At 38.5% G+C, this 17409-nt stretch overlaps 1 protein-coding gene across 2 annotated transcripts in view; it reads right to left on the bottom strand.

Moving 5' to 3' along the window:
* Window positions 1-705: 705 nt before the first annotated feature.
* The window catches only part of efr3a (EFR3 homolog A (S. cerevisiae)), a 54217-nt gene continuing 37513 nt past the window's right edge, over window positions 706-17409 (bottom strand). Inside the window, exons 11-24 of one of the 2 annotated variants that reach the window (XM_051862029.1) lie at window positions 13074-13241; window positions 12867-12981; window positions 11166-11217; window positions 9981-10153; window positions 9031-9106; window positions 8785-8946; window positions 8535-8666; window positions 8394-8461; window positions 7439-7566; window positions 3993-4078; window positions 3860-3908; window positions 3675-3778; window positions 3461-3510; window positions 706-3343 (exon numbers count right to left, since the gene is read on the bottom strand). In XM_051862029.1, the coding sequence (XP_051717989.1) occupies window positions 3238-3343; window positions 3461-3510; window positions 3675-3778; window positions 3860-3908; window positions 3993-4078; window positions 7439-7566; window positions 8394-8461; window positions 8535-8666; window positions 8785-8946; window positions 9031-9106; window positions 9981-10153; window positions 11166-11217; window positions 12867-12981; window positions 13074-13241 (1469 nt within the window). In that variant the 3' untranslated portion in view covers window positions 706-3237. The remainder of the gene's footprint in view (window positions 3344-3460; window positions 3511-3674; window positions 3779-3859; window positions 3909-3992; window positions 4079-7438; window positions 7567-8393; window positions 8462-8534; window positions 8667-8784; window positions 8947-9030; window positions 9107-9980; window positions 10154-11165; window positions 11218-12866; window positions 12982-13073; window positions 13242-17409) is intronic. The other variant, XM_051862036.1, reaches the window with a different exon arrangement.

The raw sequence follows: 17409 nt of genomic DNA, 5'->3' as shown, positions 1-17409 counted from the left end.
AGTTTCAAGTAACAAAAATCTCTGTCAAACAAACAAACGTCTTGGTGAATCTCATGAAAAATAAATGTCGGGGTCATATTTCTATGGAGGCCTGTTTCTGCCAGTAAATAAAAAATGTCATAATGTCAGAATTGCGAGATACAAACTAACAATTGTGAGAAATAAAGTCAGAATTGAGAGTTATGTCAGAATTACGAGATATAAACTCGCAATTGTGAGTTATTCAAAATTGAGTTATAAACTCACAATTCTGACTTTATTTCTCACAATTGTGAGTTTATATCACGCAATTCTGAGGAAAAAAAAGTCCGAATTGCGAGATGTAAACTCGCAATTGCTAGAAAAGAATTGTGAGATAAAAAGTTGCAATTACCTTTTTTATTTTGTGGCAGATACATATATTTCACTCAAAAAATAAATAAAAAAATAAAACCAAATAATTTCATAACGTGAATAAAATGAAACCTATTTTTAAGAACATTGTTATGTTAATAGCCTACTGTAATGTAATGCAATGCAAAACATAGTTCTCAGTACTGTAATGTGAAATAAATATTATTTAATTTAAAAGTCCATTTGTTAAGTATAATTCTAAGTATACGTAATGGTATATTTTGATGCAGTGAATTTAATTTATACTGATTTGATTTTTTTTAAATTGTTTGCAAGTTCACCCATCTACAGAAAGACAACAGAAACATTGAGTATTTAAATATAAAATCTTTATTAAGACTTTAAGATCTCGCACATGAAATCTCATTGCACATTAATGTGGCAGACACTGTCAGACAGCGAACCTGGATATGGCTAAATAACACCGAAGAGATTTCATGATAACTTTTATAATCATTTACTGTAGCAACACTGCAGTGGTTCGTACCATTACACATTTGAAAATCTAGCATGATGCATGTAGACTTACCTATCCTCACACGGAAGACCCATATCGACACATCACCATCAACCCGAAATCTAACTCATCTTATTCTTTACTTCTCTCCCATACAAACGGAAAAAAAAACCCGAAAACAGATAAAACTAAGGATTAGTTTCAAACAAACCATGTGATAAACACTAAACAAGTACCGTAAAGTTCCACCAAGGATGAAAATAAAACATTATATACTGTATTGTGAATTACGCTAAAAATGACATTAGCAGTTACAGTAAGACTGATTTCCCTTCGCTGATGTAAAAAAACAGCATGCAAAAAAGACTCATCGTACCCCTTTGACACACATCTCTAAAGGTGCATTACAGATGATGTGTCGGAAACATCACATCCCTATTTCATATAACACCAAAAATATATTGCATTAATCTAGAAATTCTTTATGATTTCATATTTCTACAGAAATAATGTGCCTGATTTCATCACAGCATTAAATAGTTTTTACACGTATTTTCGCAAAGCAACCTCTATTGAAATGCAGCGAGTTACTCAGAGAAATACACAACGGCCAAAGGTCAACTACTGACTATTTCCTGTCCACCAACATTTTCTCACTGAAATCATTCCTTTAACACATCAAACATCCTTTATTAGACTAGACAGATCAGGATCAAGGCAGAAAAGCTGCCATCTTGATGTCACCAACTCTTGAAATTGGGAAATCAAGAAATTGATCCTATTGAGCATTTAGAAGAAGCCATCTTGGAAGTTTGACCTTTAAATACTTCAAGACATTCTTTATTTTCTGTGCATACAAATCCCACAATGCAGCACAGGTCTCTAGTCATAGACAGACCATTGAAACGTTTCACAGGCCAAAAATGTGGCAACAGCATCCCATCATCATTAAATCTTCTATAATCAGCATATAAATGTACCACACCTGCAGAATACACACCTGTCTGCTTACTTGCAGTTCCGTCCACATAAATACATTCACAAAACCAAGACAGGCCAGTCTTATGACAACACATCCCTCGAACCTACGAAAAGCACCTCAGAATCGGCCAAAATGTCCTAAATGGTCCCGCACAGACACGTTTCTACCAGCTAAACGTAACTGAAATTGATCACAGCTCTCACCACAGGAAGCTCAGATGATGTAAAACATTTCCAGCAAAGTATTTCAGCATCTAACAGTCACAAATAAATTGTCAGAATTCAGAATGACACAATTTTTCAACCAAGGTTGATGAATAAAGTTACCTGGAAAGCAAAAAAGCATTTCAATGCCTTTGTGGCTCGATATATAAAAACAGCTGGTTGATGAATACAGATCATTTGATCACCGATATCCATCATTTTTCAACTCCCAGTTTTTTAGAAACTCTTATGTTTGAGTTCAAGAACACTGCGGTATTCCCGGCCTCAAAGAGAATTCGGTTTCTCATTGGCTCAAGATTTAAATGGCAGCCGTGTGTGGCCATTAAGGAAGGGTGTGGGCGGAGCTCTTTGGTGATGAAAAGCAAATGTTTTGGTTTCTCTATACAGTGAAGGCAAAATGGAGAGCATAGTGATCACTAAGAACTCTAGGTGAACAAAAGCCCTATTAACATCCACAACATTGAAATTAAAGGCTAATTGTAGATTAAAAAAGGCCTAAACACGCGGACGTTTGCAGTGAAATGTTGGCTGAGCCATGCAAACAGTACACAAATTACACTCTGCAACTATCAGCAATCGTTTCATCTAAAAGTATATATTTGTCAAAAATAGGCTATACTACTATACCTGTGTGATAATGTACACTATAATCATATAGGAGAGATTTGAGTGAGCAGAAATCAATTATATGTTCAAATCTCTCTGCTGATGATGGATAAATGTGCTAAAGAAATTAGTTAATGAAAATAAACTAGCAAACTTAGCACTTAAGTTAATGCTAACAGTTAAGTTCCCTTAATGCAGCCAGAGGGAGTCATTTTCTAAATGACTCCTATGAATCAATACATAAAGACTCAGTTTGATTCTTGGAGCTGCCTTTTAGTGAATCAAACTGGAAATCACACACATACGATTCTACAGAGCTGGTGTATGATTGGACAGCTGGTTGTAAAGCTCTGTGTGCTGATTGGTGCGGAATGGAGGCGTGAAGTGCCTGTCCAGTTCGCACCCCTTTTCTCTGCTGGACATGAATGTAAGTGATGTTTATAGTGAAAGGTGTCCAATGAAGATGAGTGGCTCAGGTGAGTTAAAGGTCACAGGACCAAGCATGTGTGATAAAGGTCAGTGGTCACATGTCAAAGTTGAGTCTGTGTGATTTAGACAAGGTGAAAAGTCGTGGTTCAGTACACGCAGAGGTCAGGGAACTTCATTTCATAGACTGGCACAGACTGGTACTGGGCGTGGCCTGACGTCACGGTCACAGTGCCCGAGGGACTCGGGGGAGGGCTGATTAGAGATGGACAGACAGAACGACCAATCAAATATCAGTTCACACTGAAAAATATTTGATAAAACATCTAAATATTCCACCTATGAAAATAACTTTCTCAAATGTCAACTTACCGAATGGTGAGTTCAAATATCTGAGCCAAGCGATCATGCAGCATGTTAGCCTGAAAACACATAGAGGAAGTTATACATGTATAAAATTATACATATTAAATTAAATATTATCAGTTATCATATCAGCCAAAATGTCCATAGTGGTGGATCCCTAGTTTTGTTTTAAATGTAAACAGGCTGAAAGACAGATCGACAGAACACACTCAAGCTGTACCTTGGACTCGCAGTGGGCGGCAATCTCCTCAAACGGAGCTTTCTGGAATTTTTCCATCACCTGCCGTCTCCTCTCCCTTTCCTGTTCCTCCAGACCAGTGGTATCTGAGAGATGGAGCGATATCAGACATTAACACAGATATAAATACACACACCAACACTGAGAAGATACTGATCCACACATACCGATGGCCTTCTTTAGGGTCTCAAACGTGATCTCCTCTGCAAGCTGAGACTACAGGATAAACACAAAAATATGTTATTTAGTCTAACTCAAGCATGTTTAAATTGTGTTCATTTATGTTTTTGTCCAGTGTACCTGATCAGGTAAGCTGTTGGAAAGGATGTCAACTTGGAGAGAAATAGTGTCCACAAAACTCTTCCTACGGGGCAGCCGGTCTTCATCTGTGGGTCAGAAGTCAGTGATATAAATGTTCGAAGCTTTGAGGACTTAAATATTTCCAATCATGCACGGATTCGGCCTGGATTTGTGGTAAACTAAACCCAGTATCCGGATCTATGATATATGGGTTTAATTAGCCTCTTATTCATAAGGGGAGGTGAATTTCCCTCACTTTTTTCTCACTGACTGCTCATGTTTAATGAATGTAATGTTCAGGCAAAGCAGCATGAAAGTATTATTAAACAGAAGAAAATGCAAATCACTCAAACAAAGCCAGAAATCACAGCAACACAAGTTTGAAAAGAATAATTCATGAGTAAAAGTGAGAGTTTCAGGGCGAGAGTGCTGATGTCACACCAGAAATAAACTCCATAAACATCTCATTTCAGAAAACTATATACACTCACATTCCATCAAAAGATTCCTTGCATGTTTCTTTTTTTATCCTCATTATAATTGCATTATATTAAGGATGAACATACATGAATACAAACACTATATTGCCAAAGGTTTTGGGACGCCTGCCTTTACATGCACATGAACTTTGATGACATCCCATTCTTAATCCGTAGGGTTTAATATGGAGTTGGCCCACCCTTTGCAGCTATAACAGCCTCAACTCTTCTGGGAAGGCTTTCCACAAGGTTTAGGAGTGTGTTTATGGGAATTTGTGAGGTCAGGCACTGATGTTGGACGAGAAGGCCTGTCTCACAATCTCCGCTCTAATTCATCCCAAAGGTGTTCTATCAGGTTGAGGTCAGGACTCTGCGCAGGCCAGTCAAGTTCCTCCACACCAAACTCGCTCATCCATGTCTTTATGGACCATGTTGGAACAGGAAGGGGCCATCCCTAAACTGTTCCCACAAAGTTGGGAGCATGAAATTGTCAAAAATGTCTTGGTATGCTGAAGCATTAAGAGTTCCTTTCACTGGAACTAAGGGGCCAGGCCCAACCCCTGAAAAACAACCCCACACCATAATCCCCTGAATACAGTGATTTGGATGGGTGTCACAATACTTTTGGGATTATAGTGTATATACATATACACACACACACATATAAAATATATAAAATATAACTAATTTTTAAATATAAAAATATTTATAAATATATTTATAAAATATATATATATATATATATATATATATATATTTATAAAACATTTTGGTTTGATATAATTTTATATTTAGCAATTATATATATGTATAAAATTTACAATTATATATTATGTAAATATAATGCATTAATTTAAATAATTTAAAATTAATAATAATTTAATAAATCAATTTAATAATAATTATTAGCACATATTTTTAGTCTGTTTTCCACACAAATCAGCACTGCAAATGTGAAGAAAAATAAAAGGAATCTCTGACCAGATATTTATGGGTAAAATAAACCCTCTACTCAAAGGGTTTCTTGAGTGCAGCAGGTCTACTGCGATTGGAAGAAAGTGAGGTCCAAAAAGGTCAATATAATGTCAAATGATGCTTCATCAGCACTCTCCCTGAGACCCAAGCTACTGAACCGTGAGCTCGAACTGGTGTGTGTCTCTCTTTAACCTACCAGTAACACAGTCCAGACGACAGCAGCGTACAGAACACCAAATCAGTTAAAACAGGACTAATTTATCACATGACACAACACACATACTTCAGCTCACTGCTGAGTCATTCAACACCGCATTCAGGAGCTACTGGAAATCTGTTACGGCTGCTACGGAGGACAGGAGGTCAGCTGGGGTAAACTGGGGAGAAACTAACTACATATTCTTTCTATTCACTTAACTTTCTATCCACACACTGACAGGTGACCTCACTAACTAAATGATGGTACCTCTGGATGCCTGTTTGCATCTGTGCAGAATCTTTCCTACCGTGTACAGGACTACAGTGCACACAGACAGAGAAAAGACAAAAGTGGAAGCAGTGGGTGAATTCACATTTAAAAAGGAAAGATCTTCAGGTGTTAGTATTAGCAAAAAAAAATATTATTGCAGAGGTTTAATTGTGAGCATTGCTTTTGCAAGGGACTTATAAGACTTATTAGCAGCACCAGGTTCCTGGCTGGAATACACAACATATCTTTCAGGTAACATTCCAAACACAACAAACTGAGACGCGTGACAAATGAAAACAATATGTGTTCTAAAATCAGCTCAAAATATCCAACATGATTGATATCCTCCAACTGGATGAAATCATGTGCTGCGTCCGAAACCGCACGTATAGTAGGTAGTAGGTACTACATTTGATTTGAAACTTAAAAAAAAAAACTTTCTATATAGTATGAATGCATGTAGTGTGAATGAAATTCGGATGTACTACATCCGCCATGTTGTCATTGTCATGTGACCTACGGTGTCAGTTGCGTTGCTTCACCTCCATTCACAAATCCTCTCCAATGGCCTCATGGGATAGTAAAGCGTCTATCGAATGTGCACTTCAGAGTCTCGCTGGAAGTAGTAGGTCATCCGGGTACTTTTTGCCTATTGTTTTATGAATACTATGAATTCGGACATACTACTCATCTCACATACTGTTTTTTGCCTACTATATAGTATGGAAGTAGGCAAATTTGGATGCAACGATAGTCTAAAGCTAAAAATACTTAGTCTGTGCCTATCATACACAACACATTTTTCTGTTAAATCCGAACTCAAACTGCCTAAAATCTGCAGTCTGGCTCTGACTTTCAGCATCTAGCCAGAAAACGGCAAATCTGGGCAAAAATCTGGGCAAAAGTCATGTAGTGTATTCCAGCTTTAAGTAAGGTTAAGTGTTTAAAGACAGCATTAAATGGCAGTCACAACCATTTTATTTTCATGATTCCGTCTAAAATGAAATATTCAACGTGAAAAAAAACAGGACGAGAGTTAATTTTACCCACTGCAATTTGATTAGATGGGAAAATGTTATATTAGTAGTTACAAATACATTAATCTTTTATCAAATCCTTGATAAAAGATTATGAAAACAAACATTTGTTAATATATGGTTAATTAGCATTTCATTTTGCTTCTTAAAGGGTTAGTTCACCCAAAAATGAAATTTCTGTCATTAATTACTCACTAACCCTTTAATAATTAATAATTGATGAACTTTACACAGTTATTGAACTGAACTGAATAAACACTGAACTGACTTCAACTGAATAAACACACTAATAAATACACTATTGTCTTCTTTAGAGGTGCTTTACAGCAGAATTGATCATTATTTTCCTGTTTATTACTGTAAAGCTGCTTTGAAACAATCTTTATTGCATAGAGCACTGTATAAATAAAGGTGACTCAAGATTTAATATGAAATTAAATCAGATAACATCTCTGTTTTGTACAGTATAGAACAGTGTGTGTTTACCTGTAACCTGGGGTATGTACGGTATAGCCAGTCTCTCTACGTTATATCCAGGTACAGTCAGAGCTTCTGCCATATCAGCTGTCTGAAAATATAGACCAATGTCGTCCCGGTCCAAACAGTCTGGGAACCTGATCCACACACACAAACATACAGATACAACCAAGGAAAGATGCCTGGAATCAGTTATGCCAGTATTATTATTTATTATATAATCAATTATTTTAAAGACTAAAAGTGAATTTAGGAATTAAAAAAATGGATATTGATTTTGCGTTCAGCTAATTTAACAGTGTTATTAAATTATTAGTATTTTTAAAGATTAACTTAGAGTGTTAGATGACGGCAAAGTTAATTTACATGTAAAAAAAAAAAAAAAAAAAAATAAAAAAAGCTTCATAATTAATTATCCAATATCAACTGATACTGATACATTTAAAAAAAATCTGATTACTCTGGAAGCTTGTTTCCACCATGGAATAAAAAATTAAAAAGGTAACTGCAACTTTTTATCTCACAATTCTGACTTTTTTTTCCTCAGAATAGAGTGATATAAACTCAATTCTGAGCGATATAAACTCGCAATTCTGGCTTTTTTTCCTCAGAATTGCAATATAAAATCAATTCTGACTTTTTTCTGAGAATTGCAGGTTATAAAATCAGAATTGTGAGATAATCATCTCTAATCATCCTTTTTCCTCAGAATTGGACTTTATAACTTGCTACTGCAAGTTTATATCTCACAAAAAAAGTCTCAGAGAAAAAGTCAGAATTGCGCGATATACAAAAGCAATTGTGAGGAAAAAGTCAGAATTGCGAGAAAAAAAGTCAGGATTGTGATATAAAAAGTCGCAATTATCTTTTACATTTTTTATTCCGTGGCAGAAACATGCTTCCATAGATTACTGATATATCGTTCTTAAGAAAAACATAGTGCATTTCACACAGAAGTACTCACACACACTTCTCTCTAAAAACGTGTTCAGGCAGAAGGTATGGAGCATCCAGATTTCTCATCTCAATCACCTGACAGGAAGAAAAGGAGTTACAGGACTTTGTATGTAGGGTGCGTGTGTGCCGTACGTATGTGTGCATTTACCTTGCTGACATGTTGGCAGAAAGGGGGATTTGCAATCATCTGACTGAGGAAGTTGAGGTATGCGGCGACCAACGCCATGATGCCACAGCGAATAAACATGGGCATATTCTCTTCATTGGCCAGGGCCATGTCCTTAAGCCAATCAAACATAGAGATTAGCATAACAAATAGGAAATCTCTGAGTAATTGCTTCTGCTAAGTCGCTTCGGATTCATGCATCTGCTAAATGAATAAGTGTAGGTGAGAATACCTGTAAGGCGATGGACAGGCGTATGAGGTCAATCACCACCTCTTCATTAGCCAGTTCAATAGTGATTAGAGCCAGAGCTGTGAAGAGCAGCTCAAAGTTCTTCTGCACGTTATCTTCCTCCTTACAGCCCAGATAGATGTGTCTGTATAACTGCTGCCCATGCTGGAGGGAGAAAGAGCAACAGTTTAAGGGCCAAGGTTCGATGTGTGTGTGGCTGTGATGTCTGTGTGCATTTGTATCGTGTACCTTTTTCATGAAAACCACATCCTGTTTGGAGATTTTTTCTCTTTTGAACTTCAGAGCAGCCACATTAGGAATAATCCTGCATGCACACACACATACATATATATATCAAATTGAATAAATGCCTTTACAGCATTAAAAGGTGCAGTAAGCGATTTATGAGAAACGCTGTTGAAAGTGGATCGGACTGAGCACCACAACACACTTGTAGCCAATCAGCAGTAGGGGGTGTGTCCACTTATGATGGGGGAGGAGAGAGAGTGAGCAAATCTCTTCGAGATTTGAAGAAAGATGGTAGAAGGAGAGATGTCTGAGAGACATTACAAAAGAGAAAAGGTCAGAGGAATATCATTGAGAAAAGAAGGGTTACGATCAGGCAAGAACTTTAGGACCCGCGTTATTAGAAAAGCTTTCCAGCACTGGAGAGACCTAAGCGGGAAGGCGTGAAAACGGGTGCAGAGGTTGCATTGTTTCTGCTCCATAGGTGAGTAACATTGGTTTTGCTGTTTCACAGAACTAAGATATGCTGTTGTTGTAATGTTAGCTATCGTAACAGGACAGTTTTGAGTGTCTTTGTTTGTCTGGAGCTGGTGCACTGCTGGCAACTAACAACCAACTTTTGCTTGTATGCTCTTGTGTACTGTATGTTTATTTTTTGTTCTTTCTTGTTGTTCGTTCTTCATCTTTGCTTTATTTTGCTTTGCTTCAGCTATGATAAAGTGACATCCACACTTGCATTGCGTGTTCTTGCATTTTTGTGGGTGGAGCCATGAAGAGAAGTGTGTGTTTGTTTGGGTTGATTTCAAGTATCAACAGCATTTCTCAGAAATCGCTTACTGCACTTTTAAATTATTACAGTGTTTAATTAATTTAATTGCAGGCGTTAGCACATTAACATTTGACAGCCCTAGTTTTCACACATTCACTAAAGGGTGTTAAATATGCATCCATACCGGATCCCTCGGAGTTTGGCTCGGTTGTCATGGCGATCGATGATGTTGTGCAGAATCTCCAAGACGAGTTGCCGGAGTTCACTGTCTTCCATCAGAGAGATGGAGCACAACGGCTCCAGAAACGCTGCGGGCAGGCCAGCACAGATCGTTTTACACTTAAACCCTGACGTAACCTACACAAACAAAGAATCCATTAGATATGACCAGCACCACCATTATAGTACCTATACACACTAGTAACACATTGTCACACTTCTGGAAATGGCCAGCAGTGGGAGATGGAGAGCAAAAGCTGTTGACATCCAAAATAACAATGGTACGTCTCAACCTGCGGCCCATTTCTTGCCTGTTGCTGGGCAACGGTGCCTGAAAAGTTGCCCTGTCTAAAACCAGCCATAAACCAGACTAAAGACAAAATTGGACATTATAAAAAAAGAAGAAAAAGGACACAAAGCACCACAGGCAGCTGTAATCTGATGTTATGATCCGTGCAGTCTACTGTCTAGGAACCTTCAGAAACTCCGTTCAGGAGAGCGTGGAAGGTTTTTACTAACAAACTCAGAGACAGAATGTAAGTCTAATATCTTTATTCTGATGTGATGCCTGATACAAGCCTGATGGTGTGCTCACATTAGTGAAATTAAATTTTGGGTGCAAAACCAATGTGCTGAATTTGCGTGACCAACTGAACTCGCTACGAAATTTGCATGGGCAAATTTTTCATCCTCATGCAAAATTCATAATAGCATGGATTCCTATTAAAATGACTGGATTTCACCAGCAAAAATCCGCAGAGCAACGGTAAAGCAACAGCACTTTTAGTTTCCCTTCATCATTACTACCTTACACACACATGCTGGGTTTTCATGTTTTATGGGCAATTTTCAATAGACATAATGATTTTTATTCTGTACAAACTATATATTCTATCCTCTAACCTGAAACCTACCCATAAACACAACCCTCACAGAAAACTTTCTGCATTTTTACATTTTCAAAACATTTCAAAATGTTTTACAAGCTGCTTTGCTCATGGGGACCAAAATTGTCCCCACAAGGTCAAAGATTTCTGGTATTACTATCCTTGTGGGGGCATTTTGTCCCCAGAACATAGGGTTTACCAGGACCACACACACAGACATGTTATTCTTTATATATATATTTATATAAAGAATAGGGATTTACCATAATGAGAGAACTTAACAGCATCATCTGGATTCTCTTGGTGCCCTGATGCCTGAGAAAGGAAGAGAAGAGAATTCAAAATCTTCAATATGAATAGACTTCACTTTCTGTTTTTCTGTTTTTACATAAACAATGGCTGGATCCATATTTGCATACTATACACCCCTTTACAGTATGCAAGACTGGAATTAGTCTGTCTCAAATCACAGTACACTGGAAAAAAATTATGTCAATGGTGCCCCGATGACGTGCTATATCCGATGGAATGTTGAAATTAGTGCATCTGTGCATGTTTTTCATAAAAATATTACCTGCATACAAGAGTACTGTTTTGAAATAATTCTCTGAGATGGTATCAAGATGAAATTTGGTGATGTTGTAGAATGTTGAAAAACTTCCACACTTGCCTATTTCATATACTACTGCTCAAAATTTTGGGGTCAGTAAGATGTTTTTGAAAGAAGCCTCTTATGCTCACTAAGGCTGCATTTATTTGATCAAAAATATGGTAAAACAATAATATTGTGAAATATTATTACAATTTAAAATTACTGTTTTTATATTTTAATACATTTTAAAAATGTAAAACGTAAAGCTGAAATTTACTCCAGTCTTCAGTGTCACATGATTCTTCAGAAAGCATTTTAATATGCTGATTTGATGCTCAAGAAACATTTCTTATTACTGTCAATGTTGAAAACAGTTGTCAGTTGTGCTGCTTAATATTTTTGTGGAAACAGTGATACATTTTTGTTTCTGGATTCTTTGATGAATAGAAAGTACAAAAGAACAGCATTTTTTAAAATAAATATAAGTCCTCACTGTCTCAATTGATCAATTAAATGCATCCTTTCTGAATAAAAGTTGTATTTCTTTAAAAAAAAAAAATCTCCAAACCTTTGAACTGTAGTGCAGGTAAACCTACGTAGTACATATTTCAGCAATGCCAGCACACAATACATACTTTTCGAAATATGCAAATTGGGGAAGAAAATACAAATAGAGAGCAATATAGCATAAAAGTACATGTAAAAATACAAACATTTCAGTAGTTGGTAGCAACAGCAATATAAGTGAAATTCGATGAATATCAATATTAGTTTCAAGACCACAGCAAAATTTAAAATATGTCTGAACATACTCATTAACTAATTCAAATACTAATTAAAAAAATAATTAAAATGATTAAATATTATAAATAACAGATATTATTAAATTAGACAAATAAGCTATGGCATATACACTTCAAAATGATTTCTCAATTATTTAAACATTATCAAAGTCCTTTTAAGGCAAGTCATTGTACTCGGCGGCCATTTTTGAAACGTCTCTCGGACAGCTATTTCAGTCATGCAAGTACAGCTCCAATCTCTTTGAATGGGGAAACATCAAATTCTCCAAAGCTGTTCACCAAGCTTACAATTAAATTTCATATTTGAAATCACCAATGAAATCTGACAGCAACTGTTTTTAAATGCTCAAATCATGACAAAAAACCAAAAACTTCTAACGGCAGCTGTAGCGACCAACTGGCGATTGGCTATTTTATTTAGAAGGCGGGATTTATTCCACGTTGCACTTTCTCCCATTCATACTAATATGTGTGCACTGTCTATGTTTATCTAAAGTCTTTGACATTACTTGAAGTTATTCATAACATCCCTAATTGTGATAATGACAAATGTAGTCACACTATCCTACCCGATCTTGACGGTGTCCAGCGTGTGGCACGGCGTGCCATAAACAGGCACTTTCCCCATAATGAACATCATCACTTCTGCTCTCTGATAATCAGGAAGATTTCCTCCAAAGAAACCTAGACAAAACATATGAATCCATTTTATTGAATTAGTTCAGTGTTTGGACATCACAAAAGGTCAGATCTTAGTGAGCACGTGAAGCTGTCACCGATTGTTTGGATGATGGCATTCTGGACGATCCGCTCCTCGCTCTCTTTGGTGCGGGTGGAGGAAAGGCTGCTCGCGGAGTTCCTGCGGGAACCGTCGCCCAGCTCAAAATCAACACTCATACGCAGATGCTTCAGCAGGGTGTTAAACACCTCCAGGACTGTGGGACCTGAAAATACACACACAATGACAGCACAAAAGTAATTATGCAGAATTATGCTGATTTTCCTTCAAAAAAAGTGCAGACGATGCTCAAAAATATCACAGATTCTGTCTGCGCCTACATAATAAGCACTATATGATATTAAAAAACAAAAAAACATCACAGCATGTGACTTAGACTAGACACAGAAGCTAAAAAGCACTGCTAGGGGGCACTGCAGTTACTCTACACAGCAAACCCATAAAACCTTCAGCCACTCATCAAATACACATCCTTAAATAATCAATACCACATGACAGGACTCTAAACAGTTAATTAGTTCACCATACACATGCCCAATTTAATGACTGCCTGAAGGTTTTGATTGGGTGACAGCCGTGTTTGTTAACATACCCAACCACAGATTGGGCGGTGAAGAGATGGGACTGAGAAACGTGTAAGCATTGTTTTGGTTAGGAGCAATATGACCTGTGAGAGAAAACAGATTTCAGGAAGGAGAGACAGAATAAAGAAAAAAGACAAAGAGGAATGAACATCAGGAGAGATGATGAGATGAAAAGGGGAAATTTGAGCTGAAGTTGAACATTTTTGGCATCTGTTTGTAGTTGTAGTGACTGACACATAAGCAAAAAAACAAACAGAATAACAAAAAAATCATCTGAATAATCAGAATAGATCAACGACAGGTAGTTTTACATTCAAAAGTTTGGGGTTAGTAAGATTTTGTTTTTTTTTAATGAATATTCAGCAAGGACATGTTACATTTATCAAAAGTGCCAGTAAAGACATTTTAAATATAATACAAAAAAAATCCATTTCAAATAAAATGCTGTTTTTATGAAATTTCATTGAGAAAATTGTATCACGGTTTTCACAAAAATATGAAGCAGCACAACTGTTTTTTTAACATAAATAATAATAAAAAAAGTTTCTTAAACAGCAAATCAGCATATTTGAATGATTTCTGAAGGATCATGTGACACTGAACAAGAGTAATAATGCTGAAAATTCAGCTTTAACATCACAAGAATAAATTACATTTAAAAATATATTTAAAAAAAAAAAAAAAAAAAAAAAAAAAAAAATATATATATATATATATATATATATATATATATATCTCACAATAATATTTCACAATATTACAGTATTTTTAATCAAATAAAGATAGCCTTGGTGAACATTAAAGATGTCTTTTAAAAACATGAAAAATCTAACCAACCCTAAACAGTTGAATGTTAGTGTAAATGTAACAAATGTAAAAGAAAATGTTTACATTTTCTGAATATAAAACTCAAAGATGCTATAGAAAGATTACTTACTATTTATTTGTGTTTCCCTTTCAAAAGGGAACTCGCACTGCGTCCTAGAACGCATATGGGGAATGCCCTCGCGTGACAGATGTCTGAAGCGATAGTCGAATCACGGCAATCTTATTGGCCGGCGACAGCGTATGACGTCATACTAGTGCGACCAGACAGTATATAAGGGGCGCCTAGAGAATGTCATCCTCTTTTCGTCTTCAGTGACTGTTTTGTCTGTTGCGACTTGTCAAGGTAAGCCAATTTACAATGTCTGAGAAACATTTCAAGCGTTGTGCTGATCCGTGTCCGAGATATCTGACACCGGAGGACACACGACTTGTGCGTTCATTGCCTGGGTGAGGAGTACGCACGTTCAGTTCTCGAGGGATCTGTTTGGGTTCATTGTGAGCGTCTACCTATGCGGACGCTCCGCTCTCGCCTGTCAATCTTCTCGAGGGAGGAGGGACAGGTATCTGCACCTGGCGGCTCGGGTCCTTCTCGTGCTGAGGCTGAGAGAAGACTCAATTCGTGGGGCTCGCAGCTGGAGCTCGCCGAAAAGTTTGAGAAAGGAGTCTCTCTTTCTCACGACTCAGTGGCTTACGAGAGTGATCTGCTCGACGAGGATGCCTTTTCTCGGACATCCTCTGGTTCAGCAGATAGTGCTCTTTTGGCTTCTAGCCATACTGAAGAGCAGACAATGGTTGTTGAGGGCAGTGAGAGTATTTCATCTGAGCCCGTGCCTCGGCAGATTAAAGCTGCTGTGGGCGCGCGCTTGGGAAGAAGCAGTTCGTGGGAAGCTTGACGAACACTTTCTTTCTGGCCATACTCCTCCAGCTCCCGTGAGCTTTTCATTCCTTCCCAAACTTCATTCTGAGATTGAGAAGGCATGGAAAAACCCTTATTTGGCCCGTATTCATCGACATGGGCATGCGAATTATGCCAATGTTTAGGGGATACGCGAGCACGGATCACGGATTCTTCATGACCTTTGGTTCGGCTCGTTGGCCGCCCGTTTTGGGTAGTGGTTTTGTGGCTTCCGCCCTGTTAAGCTTTGTTTTTGTCATAGCGTCTGCCTTTTATGGCCGCCTTGACATTTTTGATTGTGTTGGCTCTCTTTTTGTTACTATTTAGGTTTCTGCTCCATAGAGCTCCAGGCTGTATTTCCCTTTGCGTTGACCTTCTCTCGGCCACCTTGGGTTTTCGTTGCTAGCCTCCTCTCATCCGAGAGTCGTCAGGTTTAAACCGCTACCCCACTGAGTGCTAGCATTAGCATCTTCATTGTTGGTAGGCTTCCAGTTTATTTTCTTAACTGTCTGGGTATTAGCCTCCACTGAGCCTCAGTGAGGTCATGTTTTTTGGGGTCGGCCCTCCTTTGGGCCGCCTTTTCCCGGCCTAAGCAGACTTTGACGGCCCATTCTGACTACTTCAGCAGTAGGTGTTGGCTACTTCTGTTTCGGCCTCCCTTGCTAGTCGCTCGGCTCAGGTTTTTGCCTCCCCTCTCGTCAGGGTTGCTTCTGGTCGGGGGGGGGGGGGGGGGGGGGGGGGGGCGCTTTATGCTTTAGGTAAGAGTGTGAGTGGTGACCCGGCGGCCTCCTCTCCTCTATCCAGTGTGTACCTTAACTCCATTGCTACTAAGGCTTTTAGCAATGTTGAGTATGTGGATCCCTGGCGGTGTTTAGGATAGCCATTTGTGTAGGCTTTCTTAGTTAGCCTCCCTGTGGTCGCCTGAGCTTTGTAGGTTTCCTCTCGCTTTGAGAGTATGCTCTTTGCTGAAGCCTCCGCTTTCTGAGCTTGGTAGTATTTTTGTGAGTGGCTCCTCTCTCTGTTAAGGCCGCTATTCATCCAGAGCTACCTCCTTGAGTCTCTCTAGATTCTCTTTTTTCTTACTTCCAAGCTCCATGCCCCATGCATGCTTTACACTTTTACTTCTCGGGTCGAATGCGTTAATTTTCCTTCCTGTTGGTAATTGGAGTTCGCTCCCCTGGAGCTTCAGCTTTGGCAACCTGGGCCCGCGGCCGTGGTTTTTGAGAGTGGTAGGCCCTTCGTGAGGCCTCCTCGTGATCCCAGTGGTGTTATGTTTGTGCTCCCCTTTATTTAAGGGTAGATAGCAATATGCTGAGCACACGGCCTGTGTTTGCTGTGTGAACGAGTATTCCTAGCTTGTGACTTATACTCTCACTTTCAAGTGGATGGCTCCTCGTAGCCTCCTTGGATATGTTTTTTTTTATGGCGGTAGGCTTTACTTTCTGTCTACCTCCATCTCTGAAGCTGTTAAATTCTCCAGGCTTTCTGGGAATCCTTCACCATTTTGGTGCCGTTTTCACATCTTTATTGTTTAAGCTTAGTTTTGCTCATCCCGGTCGAGCTTAGTTCTCCCCTCATTTTAGACTTGCTCCCATGGTCTGGTCAGAAGGTAGAAGGACCCTTGTGAGACCTCCCTGAAGGATCGTTATTAGGCTGTCGATACTCCCTACTGTTTGAGTTCGGTATATAGGTTTGGAGTTTCTCTATCTCCTACTATATTCCAGTCTCTGTTCCTCCCCTGGCTTAGGCAGAGTACCCAGCCTCCAGAGTGCTCAGTTTCACTCTGTAGATCCTAGGTCGAGTAGGTTTCTCCCCTATTTCAGGGTCTAAAGCAATATGCTGAGTTCTACTCCCAGAGATGCCCATCTCTGGTTCATTGAGTTTGGTCCTGCCATTCTGCAGTACCTCTCACAGGGCTTTCCTCTCTGAGGAAGTTTTTAGAGATTTTGACAGACAGGTCGTTGGCCTGATTAGCCCTTGGTTGGGCTAGTTCGGCCTCCCTGGTGGCCCTTGGGGTTGACTTTTGTCCCCCTAGTAAGTGACTGGCCGGTGTTCCTCTCGGTCCT

Source organism: Ctenopharyngodon idella, chromosome 2, assembly GCF_019924925.1.
Source record: "Ctenopharyngodon idella isolate HZGC_01 chromosome 2, HZGC01, whole genome shotgun sequence".
In the NCBI taxonomy this organism is placed as follows: Eukaryota; Metazoa; Chordata; class Actinopteri; order Cypriniformes; family Xenocyprididae; genus Ctenopharyngodon; species Ctenopharyngodon idella.
This window is presented reverse-complemented; position numbering and strand designations above follow the sequence as displayed.